We start from the raw sequence: 17245 nt of genomic DNA on the forward strand, positions 1-17245 counted from the left end.
CCCACACTCCGACGGTGCGCACTGTGCAGCCTCAAAGCTCAACACAATCAACACGTCCCGCCTCCCGTCCCGCCTTGAAAGTGAAATAAGGAAACACGTTCGAGCCTCGAGGACAGAAGGAGAGGAACGACAGAGCGTGTGTACGTACAATTGAATCAAGCGGATTCTTCGCTATCTAATCGGGAACTATTAAAAGAATTTGCAGACGCCGCTAAACACACGCACTGACGGTATTCCATTTCAAATTATCATGTTTAACGCGAGCTGCGATAATCGCCGCGGGTGTTGCTCTCGCGAACGTCCCGCTACGAGACAGCAACGAATTTTTTATGTTACATCGTGTTTGCTTTGCATACGCCTGCGATGAAGAATTCTCTTCAGTGAATTTCCGTATCATAGTCCCGAGCATTCTTCGTGCCTGAATCAGCTGTGAAAACAGCCATCTTTGTTATCAGCTGTCGCCAGCGTTATCGCGATTGTCACGGATCATCATCGCGGAAGTGTCCGTCGCGTGCGACTTTGGTATGACAGTCCCTGACAATTTTGATAATTTTTACGAAATGGTAGCTCGGTGCTACGTGATGTTTCATTGTAAAAGGCTAAATACATCAGGCGTGTCGCGTTCGCCAAAACGTAATCTGTATGCGTGCAATCACGGGTATTTATGTAATATATTTTCACTTGTTTCTCTTTCAGTGAATTCGAGACAATAACAGGTTGCGGCGACAGGTGAACATGGATGATGAAACATTGAATAGGTAATACGATTTCATTGTGCACTGTTACTACATTTACGTAATGTTTCACGATGTAGTAATGTATAGTACGAGATGTTCCTGTTTGGAATGACAGTTGGTTTTAATTTTTATCTGAAATAAAATAAAATTAGACACATGATTTCACCTCTGAATGGTTTACGTTGTAAAAAGTAATACAAATTTATTTCACTTGGACAACAATGGAATGTTCTGAATATTTGCATGAATATTGCTACATTTTTATTTAATTTTTCTTATTTAAAGAATCAGATTCTTGAAGTATTAACGTGGTTGTATATCGCCCGTGTTACTAGCGTTCTACGTATCAATATAATGAGCAAAGATTTATAGGTATTTTATAAAAAGAAAAACGCGCAAAAAATAAAGATTTATCTCACTTATTATAACTTCATTTTTGTAGTTGTGCAATAGCGCTGTTGCTACGAAATGTAAATATGTATTTTTTTTAGGCTGGCAGCCGAAGCTTTACTGGAAGAAGCCAAGCTTGGTGCACGAAGGGCTGAAATAATGGGTCCCAGTGGATGGGTGAAACCTAAAGAAACCGTCAACAAAAGATTCCTCCATTCAACATTACGAAATGCAGTAATATCGAACAAGCATCGATCAGTGAAGCAAGAAAAAGTGAAAGTTCCATCACGTAAAGCGGACACTGTTAAAAAATCGTAATGGACACATAGTATCGTTCTCGTGTATTTGTATTAATATATATATTTCTGGTGTGTATTTTTGAGAATTTCTCATTTCTTGTTAAGAGAGAAGGGAAAAGATGTGCAAACGTATTTAAATGTAATTGTTACTAAAGTAAACGACTGTAGTTGTTTTTATTTATTCTATTACAGTACATTCGTGTTATGATCAAATATTACATATTTTTGTATGGAACAAAAAAGAATTCTATATAAATATTCCAATAAACGGTATAAAATGAATTATTGATCAATTGTCAATATTGTACAAAAATATTTCGAATGCTTTGCAAATATCTGATAGTGTTTCTTTTCCTGCCAATATTTAAATATTTTACATATTTTGTTCTCGATTGGTAAGCATATTTTAGATCTTTCGGTCTACCTCCCGCAATGTAGTTGTAATTTCCATAGAAATTCTATGTACAATGGTGTCAGAGTTGTTTTATAGAGCTAACAGACGAAATTCTATTGTACAATTTCACATCTAATGTTTACAATCATTATCAGAATTTTCATTCAATGTACAAAGATGAAATTAAGTGTACAAAAATGTTATGTATATTCCTATCTTATCATCTTGCATTTCATATCTCTCTTGCGCTTAAATATCTCAATAATGTTTAATTATAACACCACCAAATATAATAACAAGGCTTAAAAAAAAGCACCAATATCTTTAAATATACCTTTAACAAATATGTGATAGGAGAATGTAATCGCTTTCCTTCTAAGTTATAAAATCGCTTACAGTTAGTCATTACTTATAGTTAAAATAGTTTGCATTGATAAGTTGCACATATTAATATATGGCATCGCTTAAACGTTTGCTTAAAAAAGAAAGAGTAATCACATATTCGTAGTTTTACATCCCTATCTCATCGGGTATTAAATTGATGAGACTGATATAGATTGAGATGTGTCTCTTCATATTAAGATATAGGCAATACTTGTCTACCACTTGTGCATATTCATGGAGAAAATATAATTTCTCATATGCTTAAATTGCATTGCATACAAATGACTCCTTGATGTTAAATTATGATAGGATATAGTACATATATATATATATATATATATATATATATATATATATATATACACACGCATAATGAAATTATAAAACCATTTCTTGCAGTAGATAGTAGATATGCAATGTAATAATATGTAGGTACTCATAGTAAATCTTTCGAAATTCGGTTATCAATATCTAAAAACTTTAACTTTAATAACATATTTCTTTATATCACATGTGTAAAGAATTTCAACAGTTTTAATAAGTAATGAAATTTACAATCATTTTTTATGTTCCTGCAGTCATATATTAATGTCAAATATTTTTTTTATTTGCAGTATTGTACAGCAAGCAATGGAGATTTGGTACTTGTACTTTTATGCACACTTCTGCTGTGCAATATTGTTATAAATCACGCATAAATTGTCAGTTTATAAACGATTATTTAATAATAAAGATGATATTAATGATAATGAGATATATATATATATATATTGTATATGTGACAAACGTGAAATGATTCTATAAAAATCTACTATATATGTGCAATGCCTATAACGTATCTTAAATTTTGGGCCCATTATTCTTTCCTATAACCTTTACTAAAATAATTGCCCATGAAAAAACTGCCTTAAGAAAATTATATTAAGCATTAAATTACGTTTACATTGTTAAATCCTTCCATAAGCCAAGAAAAGTTATCTGGAGTTATAAATCCCGCTTCATTGCGCAGTTTATAATTACTTTTGCACGCCGCTACAGGTGAATGAATAAATTAGGCAGATCCGTTCTGATGTATTTTCTTTTTCTGTTCTAGCAAGTCTTTCATATCGCCAAGAGCTTTTTCAATTTGTTTTGCAAATCTGGCGGCGTCCTAAAAATAACGAAATTATTTTATTATCAGGAGATATAATTATCATTACATTATCTTTTAATATAAATGAACAATTATGGAATATAATAAAGACAACAATAAATATAAAAGGATGGTTATAGTAATGAAACTGAAAATATTAATTATTTTACCGTTTTTGACGAAGATCGTTTACTAGAAACATGGAAAAATAGAAGATTTTCTCCCGCAATTATATAAGAAACGCCATAGCCATCATCGGCCACAGGACCAAATCCACCACCAGCTGAAATGCAATTAGGATACTTCTTCAAATCCAATTTCGAAGTTTGACCGTGTGGAGTTTGCGATGTTGATAATCTCCATGGCTCGCTTAGAACTTCCTATAATAGAAGCATTCATAGCGTTTAATAAGATTACATTTCGATTATTGTATTGCAAAGGATTATAAAACAATTACCTTCAAAAATGGTGAATCTACTTCTAAGTACTTTGATACTACATACAAACAGAACAGGTGCCTATCTATTCCTTTACCACACATAGCATCTTGATAACCTTTTTGATGTCTCGCTACTCCATCCATTAACAATTTGATTTTTTCTGTTACCTATATTAAAAGAGAAATCGCTTGGTACACGAAGAAGGAAAATCTTTATATCTTTTCATTTATTATTTTATTTTTACCGTTGTTGTTTTATCTTCCATTGCTTTCACCCATTTAGAAGATTCAATGGTGCATGGTCTGACCGTTTCTGTTCTACCTTCTCGGAACAATCTCGTCATAGAAGCTTCATAAGTTAAATTAAATTTGCCAGCATCGCGGTAATACGCCAATTGTAGCGCCATTTGTATGTAAGCGTCTGGTGATATGGAATGAGCCTTCATCAAACCTTTGCCATACGTATCGTGCACGTAAATACGTAATTCAACATCGTTCAATATACTATGCGCTACCTGTCGAGTTTAAAAAATCAATTGTTAAAGTAAGTATAATAAAATATTATTATATATATACTTGCTAAATATAGCATATGCTCTACATTTAGGTGGAACGAGATTAATTATTATTACCTGGTAAGATTGTTCAATAGCTTCGATACATTTGCCACTTAAATCCCACTGTAATCGAGTTGGAGCTGGAGGTGTAAATTCCGGAGTACCTGCATTATGTCCGTCTTTATATCTGAGAATAATACACATTTCTTAAATAATAGGAAATTTTAAATTTTAATATTTTACTTTTACTTCATTAAAAGAGCTAAATTCATGAAGAAAACTACGTTATCATGCTTTATTTGAAAAGTAAAGACTAAATATATATATATATATATATATATATATTACGTTTACTATTATTATTTATCAATAAATTATTTAAAATAAACTTAAAATCAACAAAGCAAATTGATTTATAATTGGCCCTTACTTTCCAAATATTCTTTTTACAATATCATGCGAATCTAAATATATTTTATTGTATGTACTAATTAAACTAATCAACAGTTTCATTTAATTATCTTAAGTAATAACTTCATACATGATAACGATTAAACAGATAATTATATTTTGACATATTAAAAAGCAAGCAAGCGAAAATTAATGTAGAAACGTTTATAAAAATAGAAAAGAGAGTCAATCATTATATAATAATAATTAAAACGCAATAAAAGAACTTGTACAATTGTTAGGAATGATACAGATGAGTAGTTAGTAATTTGCCCGTGTAAGAACACAACAAAAATTACCCAATTTCATTATCAGCAGCCACAATAAACTCCCATAGAGTTCCGAGCACTGGTGCATCAGCCCTATTAAGCATATAAGAAAGAAACATTATAAAGACAAAATGCGAAAGAGAAACGTGAAAAGCACTCGTCGTCAGTATAAAGTATCCGACAGAGAAAGGTAACCTCCAGGAAACGTAATATTTAGGATTTGGGAGACTGAAACATAAGCATAGCAAGAACCCCATAGAACTTTAAAGATGACTGCTGCTTTAAAGATGAAGAACGCTCGAAGACAGTAAAGATTTGCTAAAAAAAAGATCTTTTAAATAAAAAAAATATATATGTGCATATATATTTCGCAATCAAAACTATTTCCATATAAGTCCTTGACACACAAGAAATAGACTTAAAATTAATAGACAAGAAATAGACAGTAATATACAACTCTTTCAGAAGCAGAAGAAGAGATAGATATGCAAAATAAATAATATAAGCTATGGATTGTAATTCTTACTGTCGGTCCAGGAACTCCGAACATACTATGTATTCCCATAAGTGTGACATGATTGCAGCATCTGCCCTGCTCATTACTTATCATTATATGCAGTGTTTCAATATATACATAAAGTATGTAAATCAATTTTTTTATATTGATAAAAATATAGATCTAATACTTCGTAATATATGGTGTATAACAAACACGTGCTTTATGTTTTTTTATATTAAAAATATATGCATAATTTTTCTAAATAATTATTTCTTCATATAAGAAAAAATTTTATAAAAATATCAATGGTTTTATTATTTGTACAAAATTCACATAAAGTGTATACTCACCATGAATGCTCTGCGTTGAAGCCAATCTGCGAACAGAAATTATTTTTATAAAACATTGAAGCTAATGATAATCAATTCTAATAATTCAATTATAAAGATATACTAATATTACTCACTCTGCCATTGTTTCCAATACATAGCGTAAAAGATTTATCGAACCATCGATCGTATCCTTTTCCATGTAACAGGATCCTACCATAACGATCTAATTTTTCTGGGTGTTTCTAAAGCACGAAATGATTGTAATAATTATATTAGAGTTTGCAAATTAATATTTATATTGTTCAAAAATGTTTTTATTTTATTAGATAACGTACTGGATCATATTCATAAGGTACATCGTCCAATGCGACCACAAATGCGGCCTTTTCAATAATATCCAAAGAAGCCTTATTCACACCTTTCGCGAAGAAGTCTTTCCTGGCTTGCGCCCAGGCAGTTCTCTCGCCAGCTGTTAAAGCAGCCAATTTCTCCTCTCCCTCCGATGGTGTTGAATCGTCATCCAAAATTTGTTGAATCTGACTATAAAGCGATATTATCGTATTACAGGCGTGTAATAAAAATGCATACCAATAAAACACTAATAACTTACAGTTCTATCTCGCAGGCTTGAAGAATTCTGTTACGGTAATAAATTAAAACTTTGAAATATCTGCCCTTATGATACACTACAACATGTTTAGCATCTTGATAATGCACAATTTTGTCAACTTCAATTCCTGGAATTCGTGTAGTATTGAACACTCTTTCATATTGCCAAGAACACAATGGTACTAATCCTTGTACTAAAATCTGAAAATGTACATAATTTTTGAAATATAAGTCTTATGTGATTGAACTTGTGTGATACAACATACAATATACTAATATGGCTTTACTAAATGTATGAAAATCTCTTCATTTCTTGTAAAAATGTAATAATAAGCAACTAACAAAAAAAAAACTAACCGGTTCCAATTCCTGACGTTCGATAAGACGTCTATATTGTAAGCAGGAATATATTACGGCTGCGGCTCGCGCGGCTTGTACGTTCGTTGGATGCGAAAGGATGGCGTCGATTCCGTAGAAATTCGAGTTGACCATTAGAGGCGATCTTCCGCGCAAATAAACGTACTCCTCCCACCAATCGGATACATAGTTAGTGGTCCACCAAGATTTAAGAACCAGGTAACGCTGCAGCTTGACTCCGATGCCGTTCTGGAACTCGTTGGCCAGCCTTTCCATGCGAGCGTAATTCTCGTCATCGAGCAACGGTCGTACGCTCCTCAGATACTATTTAAATGTACAATACTTTGATTTTTCCACTACAATGTTAAAGAGAAATGGACCTAGAGTCCTAAAGTTGTGGACTAAAGCTAAGAGCTAGATTAAAACATTCACTGGACTAACGATAATATCGAATTCAATTTAAGCGTACGAGAAATGACATACTCATTCATGTCTAACATAAGATCATAAAATACGTTGATCTAACCCGTTTCATAGTATCAGGTACTGTCGGTAGCGGCAATCGTGGCAGTGATCCTTGGAAGCTGTACAGCATGGGTTTATGCCAACCTGAGAACAGTTTCACCAGCAAGAGCCAGACTTGGGTGAACATCGATGGCCTGCGACCTTTGCCTCTTGCTTCATACATCCATCCTTTGTACATGAGTAACAGCTTCAGCGTATACCGAATCGCGTATATGACCGCCAACCATAAAAACAGTCCGACTACGAAGGAACCTGCTAGGTGCGCGAGTATCGACGATCTGTCAAAAGAAATAACAATTATTAATTATTGCTAATCCGTGCAATGAATCGTAAATAATTTGTAATTGAAACGTAAAATTATATAGACTTACCCAGAAAGGTACGGTGAAACTTTCCCGACGAGGTCATACGGAACCTTGTAGCCAGCAAAGTGTATCGCCGTTACTAGAATCACAGTGACCCATAGGCTCTCCAAAGAAGCCGGATAAACTCCACTTTTAAGATTGTTCTGTGAACAGAACGAATGTAAAGATATAACGTTAATAATATTCATTATTTCACATTCGTATTCGATATTTGTCCAGGTATAAAAAAACGTTCAAATTAGTGCTCGTCAAAACACCGTGACTCACCTGAAATCGGAATAATCTCTTCTTCCACGACCGTATACCAGAAAGCCAGACCAAATGGAGCACCTCTCGATCGAAGTTTACGTCCCATCCTTCGTGTGTTATCGAGAAGCTGAATGCTACGGCCGAATGGGCTTCCGCCATCCTGCGTTAGTCTTCCTGTAAAATTCGTACGTTGAAATTTATATAAGAATTAATATTTTTCACGATTTATAGCTTATGCTCGCATTGCCATTAAAATGATAAAGTACGAAGTAAAATAAATTAACGCTGGGCCCTTTAATTCACTGTAAATCCACACGTTTAATCGTATTAATATGTTCAACCGTGTTGAGTAGTCGCATTTAAAACAGCAAGAAATGTGTAAGAAGAGCTTTAGCTAAAATAACACATTTGGATTTGCAGTGAAGACACAGTCGATTTTTCGTATTTTACAGTTTTCTCCTGACGTTTTAACACTTAAAAAAAATTGCAACAGTTCCGGCCTATGTATAGAAATCACTTTGTGAAAGATAATACATGAATTTTTATAGATTTTTTTTGTAACACAGAAACGCTTTCAAAAACCCTTTGAACTTAAAATTAGTCCCAAGGTGTCTAGGTGAGTACTCTAAAAACACGGTATCCGCGCAATGTGTTAAATAAAATATGGTGTTCTAAATGATGGAAAAAAACAGCATCGAGAGCACAAGGTCCAGAACACAAGGATATCAGGATATCCGTATACCAGCCCAGAATGCTAATATATAAAAGTTAATGAAGAAAAAAAACTAGTTTTTACTGGATAATGAGGCAAAATATCACAGTTCTTTCAAGAAAGAGATACGTGGGGTAAACGACAGAGAAAGAGCAATCTCGTCGTGACGAGTTGCGCGATCGTAGCGGTGCATGACAGCGATGCAGAGTGAACGCAGATGCACCAGTTGACCTTACTTAAAAGCCGCAATTGCGGTGCGCACGAGTGCGTGCGTGAACGCGGTGTAGAACGTCGCCAAGCTGGTAAATACAGGCCCCATCGTGTGGTAACGAGTTCGGTGTACTTGCAAATCGCCGTCCACCGTAAACTTACTTTATAAAGGTCAAGCGCGCACACACACACACACACACACACACACACACACACACACACACACACACACACACACACACACACACACACACACACACACACACACACACACACACACACACGCACACGCACACGCACACGCACACGCACACGCACACGCACACGCACACGCACACGCACACGCACACGCACACACACACACACACACACATTCGACTTTTCAAAGGAATACCTAATAGCGACTGATGTATTTATGCTCGATCTAAAACTTCGCACACAACTTTTGTTCATTCCCCCTCCCACCGTTCTCCATTCTTTTTACAGAAACTATAAATTCCATTCGCAATATTCTTAAAGGCCCGGGGACATAGAAAAACTTAAGTAGTAAGACGTAAGCAGTAAGGAAATCAACGGTATGGATTCGGTACTGCTTACGTTTTGTCTTAAGTTCTTGACTGTGATTGACTGATTTGTTTACTGCTAACGTCTTACTGCTTAAGTTTTTCTATATGCCCGGGCCTTAAGTCCTTAATGCTCCTGTTTTGTCGCAACGTCGAGTTACGACATCGGAATCTTTTTCGTGCAACATACATCATTAACTTTTTCACATACCACCGCACACGCTTTTGAAAATATAAATTGATAAAATATATCAAAAACACTCGTATATTAAGAAGCAGTAAGTTTTATTATTACTGTAAATCTTAATTAATCGTCGTGAGATCTACCTCCATTCATCAATACAGAATTATAAGAAAGTCAATATTTTCAGTATAATTTATTAAATGCAAGTAATACAGAAAAAATAATTTATATATTGTAAGCAAAAAATTCATATTCTCGATTTTGACATCAATTCAATGCGGGTTGTAGAAAATAGGAGCCTTAAAATAAAACAAAAAATCTATTAGAATTCAGAATGCATCGGAATGCCAAGTCAAAACATTAATCATACGAAAAATAAGCATTATTAACTAAGATTAATATTATAGTATGTGAAAAAATCAGTTTTTATAATGAAAATCCTCTATACATTAGTCACTTAAATCTCTGACGCATATTTAACACGATAAATTTAGAACCGTCATCTATCACATATGTAATTAATAAGCATATCCTGAAAAATATTAATATTTATGAGCTTCTACTATAATTAATAATACATTTATATCAAACCTTTAATTTGTAGATTAATATACACGGTGCTACTACATATCATATACAAAATCGCGACTGCTTCAAGTGTATTTTTTTTTTTAATATAAAATATATAAAAACCCCTCACTTTTTTCGTGCGTCAAATTATTGCTTTATTATTGCTTTAGGATTAATTTCCGTCATCGAGCAATGATAGCATATTACGCGAGTTGGCAGTCATTGCGAAGTGAAAGTCCTGCGCGAAAAATTTATTTTAAAAAATAATAAATATATATATTCTAGGTCACGGAACATGTGCGTAATGCGAAGCGTTCGGAACCGATTAGAAGGATGTTACGTGAACCGAGGATCAAGAGCTGAGGGCGTTATAGATCAAGAGCTTATACGCGCGTTACAAAAGCGCACTGCGTGCGAGATATTAGAAAGTCCGTCTGTGTTTCACTCGATTTCCACTCGAGTCGATGGAGAGGAATATCGGGAGAACGAGAGAGGAACGTCTCGATGACGGCTCCTGATCAATATGAGATATGTGATTAATTTAACGAGACCCGCACGCGCGCGCGCTCGCGTAAGTTTGCTTGGTAAGTCGCAAAAATATTAGCATCACTTAGAGAGAGAGAGAAAAAGAGAGAGAGAGAGAGAGAGAGAGAGAGAGAGAGAGAGAGAGAGAGAGAGAGAGAGAGAGAGAGAGAGAGAGAGAGAAGAGAGTAATTAACGATAATTCGAGGAGGATGTGCGATCGGACACATACATATGTGGACAGTTCGTCACGCTTTCAGATCGGAGACTTTTTAGCGAGAGTGCATTACTTGATTCATTCGAGGGTCCTTTTCCTGCTGATTTCACCAGGAAAGCCGGTTCACTAGCAATGTAACAAATGTCGGACACGTCGCTCAGTAAAAGTCTATAATGCTGCAGTCTTCTCGAATTTCAACTTCAGCAAAATATTTTAATTAAACTTAGGAATGTCCAGGAAATATATATGTTCTCTAAAAGTGATGAAAAATGATGGGGCATCCCTTAAATAAAATGACTAATAGAATATTATAAGTAACATATGTTTATATTTGTCCAATTTTACGCAATGCTACACGAATTTTATAAATAATAACTTCGTATAAATATTACCTAATTTCTTTTACATGAAAATATTCTCGAGAAAAATCCAAATCCTCCTCAGCTCATGGATGAGCAATTCGCAATTCCCAGGTAGTATAACCATACTCGTTTGCGAATGCGTCTAATAACCTTGGACTTTGAACAACGACTCGTCCCGTTAAGAACTTAACGAATAACTGAGCACGATCTCTTGACGCGTTCGGATCTACCACGCTGCGCCGTATCTCTCGCTCGTATAAAATTAATTCGACAGTAAGGTGTTTGAGACGGCTAATCGGTTCGACGATCATAATGAAGACTACTCAGGCTGCGTCTTGTCCTTGGTAGGTGTGAGTTAGCTGGACGATCTTATTGGTAGCCTGTTATCAATTCAAAATATAATAATCGCTGGCATGATAAGCCGCTGATAAGAGAAACAATGTTGGGGGGCTTGCCACTTTTCATACATTCTTTTAACTCAAGTTAAAAATATGCTCGATAATCGTACGAATGTCGGTGCCATCGCATCGTGGCAAATAAACTACATCGAGCAAATTTCTTCCAAGCCAATAAGTAGGTCGAGTACCACGGTTCATTTATCTGCGATATATACACGTGTATTCCATTCACCTAGGGGATTAATTAGTAATAAAGTTTTTCACAAAAAGTATATCGCGGAAAAACAAAAACCAGCTGTTAATTAATGACAATCATAATTTCAAAGTCAATGACAAATGCAATTTATGCGGAAACAATTACGCAGAACGTTTGTGCTAGACGGACTTACGTAATGGATGATAAAAACTTTCGATATCAGAGGCAAAATTGCTCAGTAAATATGTATAGAGTTTTGAACGAATTAAATTCGCGTAATTATAAAATTGTATACAACACTAAATTAATTCATCAAGTAGTAAATTAAATTTAAATCGCACAAAGCTTGACAGCTAGCTGCGGGTATATAACTCATTTTTAAGTTTGAAGTTAAGTGCAGGTATTACGATTCTGTAAAAACCATTACGAGAAAATATCTAATACGTCGAAACACGAGTTATAAAATAAAATATATTTTTTTAAAGCGTTCATTAGTCGGACATTGAAAATTAACAAATGTTTTTTTTTTCACGCGCGTTACGATAACACGAAAAAGTAAAGAGAATTAGTGTCTCGACAGTGAACACTGCGAAACTATACGCGTATGCAAAAACGCACACATGTATAGACACGGGTCCAAGTTTATCGCGTTATATGCGTCAGAGATCACTACGGAGTCGAGTAGTTCTCTGAAACGCGCAAAGAGTATTGGAACAATGATAACCTTAATCGAACCAGTCTATAGAGGTTCAATCTCGACGTTAATGCGTGTCACGTGCAGCGAGCCTCTATTTCCCTTCTCTCTATCTCTTTCTCTCGTTTTTAAACCCGCGCACTTACGTAAACAACCACCTATCGTGCGTAACCCCGTTAGATAAAGAGGATTACCAATCTAAATCGAGTTCAGATATTTAATTCTGAAATTTGTCCGATGAGCGCGTTATTAACCCTTCATCCCACATTTCGTCCTGACGTTTTTTTTAGTGTTAAAGTGTTACAAAAAATCTGAAAAAATTCATGGAGGTAATTCAAACCTTCAATTTTAAGTATCAATCATAAAATTATAAACAATTTAATTTTTTCACATAATTTGTATTTTAAAATGGAGCAACTACAACTACAACTTGTAACATCATCTTTTACTAAAAAAAAATCATAACTTTAAGACAAATAAAGATATCGAAATGAATAAAAAAAGAAATTGAAGGGAAAAAACGTACCTCTTTCAAAAAAAAAATTTTGCATGCAATTATTTTGAAATGAAGTGTTTAAGTGTTCGCCGCCAACCTCGTTTTTTCAAGAATTACGTGTCTCCTGTGACTGACGGCTGGAGGGAGTCTGGCGCCTTGAAACTCGGTACTCGGTAGGCGGGGGAGCATAACTTTTTTTACGGATGCGCAGTGGCGCCCTCTCTACCCGTTTTCAAAAGTTACATTTAATTTTTGCCCGGACGAAAACGACCCACCTAGTGGGATGAAGGGTTAAAAGAATTTGATTACTCTTCAAGTCTGCCTCTCATCCGCCGTCACACACATCATAATAATTATATATTATCACATGTCACACTTCTGACAAAATAAATCCGTGATTAAGATAAAACTTTTTATAAGATAAACATTCAAATATAAATTTATCAGATTATAAAGTGTCTACAGCATTTAGTTGATGTATAATTTTAAATATCTTGAGATTAAAATTTCTGCTTGACTTTTTGTTTCCTGAATATTTTTACTAAAGCTGATTAGACAAAGAATAAACTGACCACAAGAAAACGTAATTGTCAGCGGAAACGATTATTGCTATCCATGCAATTTTTTACAAAAATTTCTTACGAATTTAATACCTTTGTTGTCGTGAAGTGTTACGACCATGATTTTAATTAATTAATGTCGATTTAAATTACTTTAATTGTCATTTTTTAAATGTCTATTATTTTGCACCTGAGAAAGCATTATAACACTTTTATAATACGTTACTCTCTTACACTCTTACGACATCGAAGATGCGATCTTAATGCTCTTATGACATCGAAGATGCGTTGAAGAACTTTTTTATGATACTTATAGTGAAAGATAAAACTAATAAGTGAAAGTTTGTACTTTCATCGTGCAGATATAGCACTTTTCATCATTTGATCAGTACGTAAGCAGACGCCCAATATCTCCAATGATTTACTATATAGCAGCATGATTTATCATTGAACTTTACTCGACGATGCAAGATATCTATCTACTTGATGACGTTAATCGTACTTGCAAATTTCCTTATCTAACCTTTCTTGATGTAAACCGTATCATTAAGTCAACGAGATCTTTCACCAGCAAAGTGAAAATCGTTAGCGCAATCTTGAATGATCTTTGATCTGCTGAAACAACCACGTGCGCGATTTAACCAAATATCGCGGTTTAACACAAACCTTGAAAGTCCACAAATGACAGTTTTCCTACCATAGGCTGTGATTAATTTCGAACCTTGAAATTCCAAAGATCCACTAAATTTTCCCAAGCCATTTCCCATATAGATATTGAACAAATGCTATTCAGAGTTTTCCAGATCCAAAACTCAAATTGCAAGTAGACTTTCGCATATAACTAACGAATTCGATCGAATACATTTAGTAACTACTTTATCGCATTCATACACGGAATAAATATTTCGTCTGACTGTGAGAAATAAGATAAAAAAATCTACATTAAAAAAAAGAATTTATATATTATTTATTTCACTTTGCGTTGGTTCGAAATAAATACATTTCTCAGCTTACAAAATCAAGGAAAAAGTTTATATATTTTTGTATTAGCCGTGCAATGTCAATTTGTTGAATTTATATGTAAAAATCTGATAAATTTCACGGATCAAAAATAATCGCGATGCGTTAATCAGCGCGATCTATATATTCCCTCCCGTAGATTCCAATGAAAATTGTGCGAACTTTGTGATGATAATTGCTCACAAAACAAACGTGAAGACGTAGTATCGCTCGTTGACGTCAATCGATTACAAGTATGATACATTATATAATAATACTGACGTCTAGTCGCAAAGTTTCCGCTTCTACTGTGTTAATCTTTATGAAGAAAATAATTGCTAGTTTATCGTTTTTTATTTACCTATGCTTAAAACATTACTATATATGTATACAGATTTATATAGTCAATGACTTAGTGTTTATGTCATTAATGCTAGCCTACAACCTTGCTTTAAAGGGTATTTAAGCTCTGAGCCGTAAGAAACTGACCAATCACAGATGGAATGTGAGGAGAATACTCGACAGTGGCTGCATTCCGATATTCACTGTCAGTACTGCAAATCTATATTTTACGTCACGTACACTATAGATTTTCAGTACTGAAAGTTGCTGACAGTGAATATCGGAATGCAGCCTGTGATTGGTCAATTTCTTACGGCTTAGAGCTTAAATAGCCTTTAAAGCAAGGTTGTCGACCAGCACTTATGTGGTAATCGATACTCGTATCTTTTGTTTTGTTCGCTACCTAAAATAAACGCATTATCTGTATTTTTTTAAAGACTAGAATAGACTAGAATTTGATATTTCTATATAAATTTCCTATGTAATTTGAAAATAGAATCAATTTCTTTTACCCGTTTTAGACGTTACATGCTTCCTTAACCCAGATATAATGAGTTCGCTGATAAAAGATTCGATCACAACGTGAATGTGAAGTATCTTGTGTGTGAGAAACCACGTCAAGATATCTCCCTATCGGTGTAATTTCTGTCTGGATGTCTGGATGATAACGCGCAATATTACCAACGAGGACTTTATCATTTAGACGAGAGACGAGCCTATTTTCGACAGCGCGTCAAACACATGTTTATTTAGTCGCGAACATCGCACTAAGAATAGAAATTTTGCTATCAATGTCTCATTGAATAATAGCAAAAAATTAATTTGATACAATAACTCCTCTTCGATATTTGATATTTGTTTAATGATATTTAATTCTTAAATTGCAATTTATTTGCATGTCTTCCTACATAATTTTCTGTTAATAATTAGCACGTGGCTTTTAATATTCCAATAATGCAATAATAAAAGAATCAATGATATGCAATCAAATAACAATACAATAATAATATAATTTACAATAACAATATAATTTACAATAACAATATAATATAATTCGAAATAATAATTCACTTTTCGTAAATCATCATTTATATTGTTTTTCTTTAATTTTGATAACAAAAGCATTCAGTAATATTAATCATTGTTTTCTCTCGTCTTTATATTCTTCGCAATCTTCTTCTCATCATCTTATTTTGCTATAGTTCTTTGTTTAAAAAAAATATTGGCACTTCCTCGATGTTTCAAGGAGAACACAAAGTCTATATAATGATTCAACTATTGGCCTTGCAATGTAAATTAAACAATTATATTTGTAGAGATTTGTTAACTTATTACCGCAAGGTTTATCTTGATGCATTAAAAGAATGTAAAATTGAATATAAATTACATTCTTTAATATTTATATTCCATAAGGAGACAATGATAATCAACGTATTTTATAAACAAATAAAAATCAAATGATAAAACCATATACAAGCTTAAGTTTTACAGAACTTAAAAATCAATACGCATAATCAATATACGTGTTTTTAAGCTTATATATAATAATATTATTCTGCGCATAAAGGCAGAGACTCATACTACGTTTACGCGAGCGCTACTTTTGTAGTAACTTACGATATATCACTCGTTTACGCGGAGTAAATTATCGTAAATTACTACAAAATCCCGTTTACTCGAAGGAATTATCGTAAGTTATACTACAGAAGTAACGCTCGCGTAAACGTAGTATCAGTGAATTAACTTATGTATAGTCCAAGTATTCTTTATTCATCGATACATATAATTTTGCATCTATTTTGTAGAAAAAAAAGCTTATGTTTATTTATTTAACTTCCTGTTACAAAAATCCAAGATAGAATATTATTAGCTTGATATACCCGTGCTTCGCTACGGCATGTATATAACTACTTTAAAACAACTACGAAAATCAAGTCGATATCTCATCGAACCTAAAAGATATTGAAAAATCCTTGAAAACACATTTTACCCCTTTTCATCCGGTTATAGAGATCGAATTTCTAAAAATCCCTTCTTAGTGGGTGCTTATGTCATGAAAGGAATCATTGTTAATTGCAATAACGACATTTTTGTTATTGCAAGATACAAGAATATTTTATAACAAATTCATTTATATGCTATCTTTACAACAAATTTTATACTGACATATTCTAACACAAGATTATAAATGTAAAAGAAATTATTACGCTCTTAAATTACTCTGACTTATCCC

At 33.7% G+C, this 17245-nt stretch overlaps 2 protein-coding genes across 6 annotated transcripts in view; one reads left to right on the top strand and one right to left on the bottom strand.

The window, feature by feature from the left end:
- LOC143896657 (protein POLR1D) lies at nucleotides 1-2568 on the top strand. Of its 3 annotated transcripts, none has more exons than XM_077404624.1 (3): nucleotides 1-140; nucleotides 697-758; nucleotides 1229-2568. In XM_077404624.1, the coding sequence occupies exons 2-3, from the start codon at nucleotides 736-738 to the stop codon at nucleotides 1443-1445; spliced, it is 240 nt and encodes a 79-aa protein (XP_077260750.1). In that variant the 5' UTR covers nucleotides 1-140; nucleotides 697-735; the 3' UTR covers nucleotides 1446-2568. The 3 variants fall into 3 exon arrangements, with proteins under 3 accessions (XP_077260750.1, XP_077260752.1, XP_077260751.1); XM_077404626.1 differs by having other exon boundaries at nucleotides 91-230; XM_077404625.1 differs by lacking the exon at nucleotides 1-140 and adding an exon at nucleotides 246-522.
- Nucleotides 1559-17245, bottom strand: part of Whd (carnitine O-palmitoyltransferase whd) — a 26792-nt gene continuing 11105 nt past the window's right edge. For 2 of the 3 annotated variants that reach the window (XM_077404609.1, XM_077404610.1), the window contains exons 2-15: nucleotides 8006-8161; nucleotides 7745-7881; nucleotides 7375-7651; nucleotides 6849-7172; nucleotides 6493-6692; nucleotides 6218-6422; nucleotides 6017-6124; nucleotides 5901-5926; nucleotides 5578-5643; nucleotides 4408-4519; nucleotides 4021-4290; nucleotides 3794-3943; nucleotides 3507-3716; nucleotides 1559-3354 (exon numbers count right to left, since the gene is read on the bottom strand). In XM_077404609.1, coding sequence (XP_077260735.1) covers nucleotides 3256-3354; nucleotides 3507-3716; nucleotides 3794-3943; nucleotides 4021-4290; nucleotides 4408-4519; nucleotides 5578-5643; nucleotides 5901-5926; nucleotides 6017-6124; nucleotides 6218-6422; nucleotides 6493-6692; nucleotides 6849-7172; nucleotides 7375-7651; nucleotides 7745-7881; nucleotides 8006-8146 — 2325 coding nt within the window. In that variant the 5' untranslated portion in view covers nucleotides 8147-8161 and the 3' untranslated portion in view covers nucleotides 1559-3255. Of the gene's footprint in view, nucleotides 3355-3506; nucleotides 3717-3793; nucleotides 3944-4020; nucleotides 4291-4407; nucleotides 4520-5081; nucleotides 5145-5577; nucleotides 5644-5900; nucleotides 5927-6016; nucleotides 6125-6217; nucleotides 6423-6492; nucleotides 6693-6848; nucleotides 7173-7374; nucleotides 7652-7744; nucleotides 7882-8005; nucleotides 8162-17245 lie in introns of all 3 variants that reach the window. The other variant, XM_077404611.1, reaches the window with a different exon arrangement.

Source organism: Temnothorax americanus, unplaced genomic scaffold (genome assembly GCF_048541705.1).
Source record: "Temnothorax americanus isolate GAGA-0224 unplaced genomic scaffold, ASM4854170v1 Scaffold19, whole genome shotgun sequence".
Taxonomy (NCBI): Eukaryota; Metazoa; Arthropoda; class Insecta; order Hymenoptera; family Formicidae; genus Temnothorax; species Temnothorax americanus.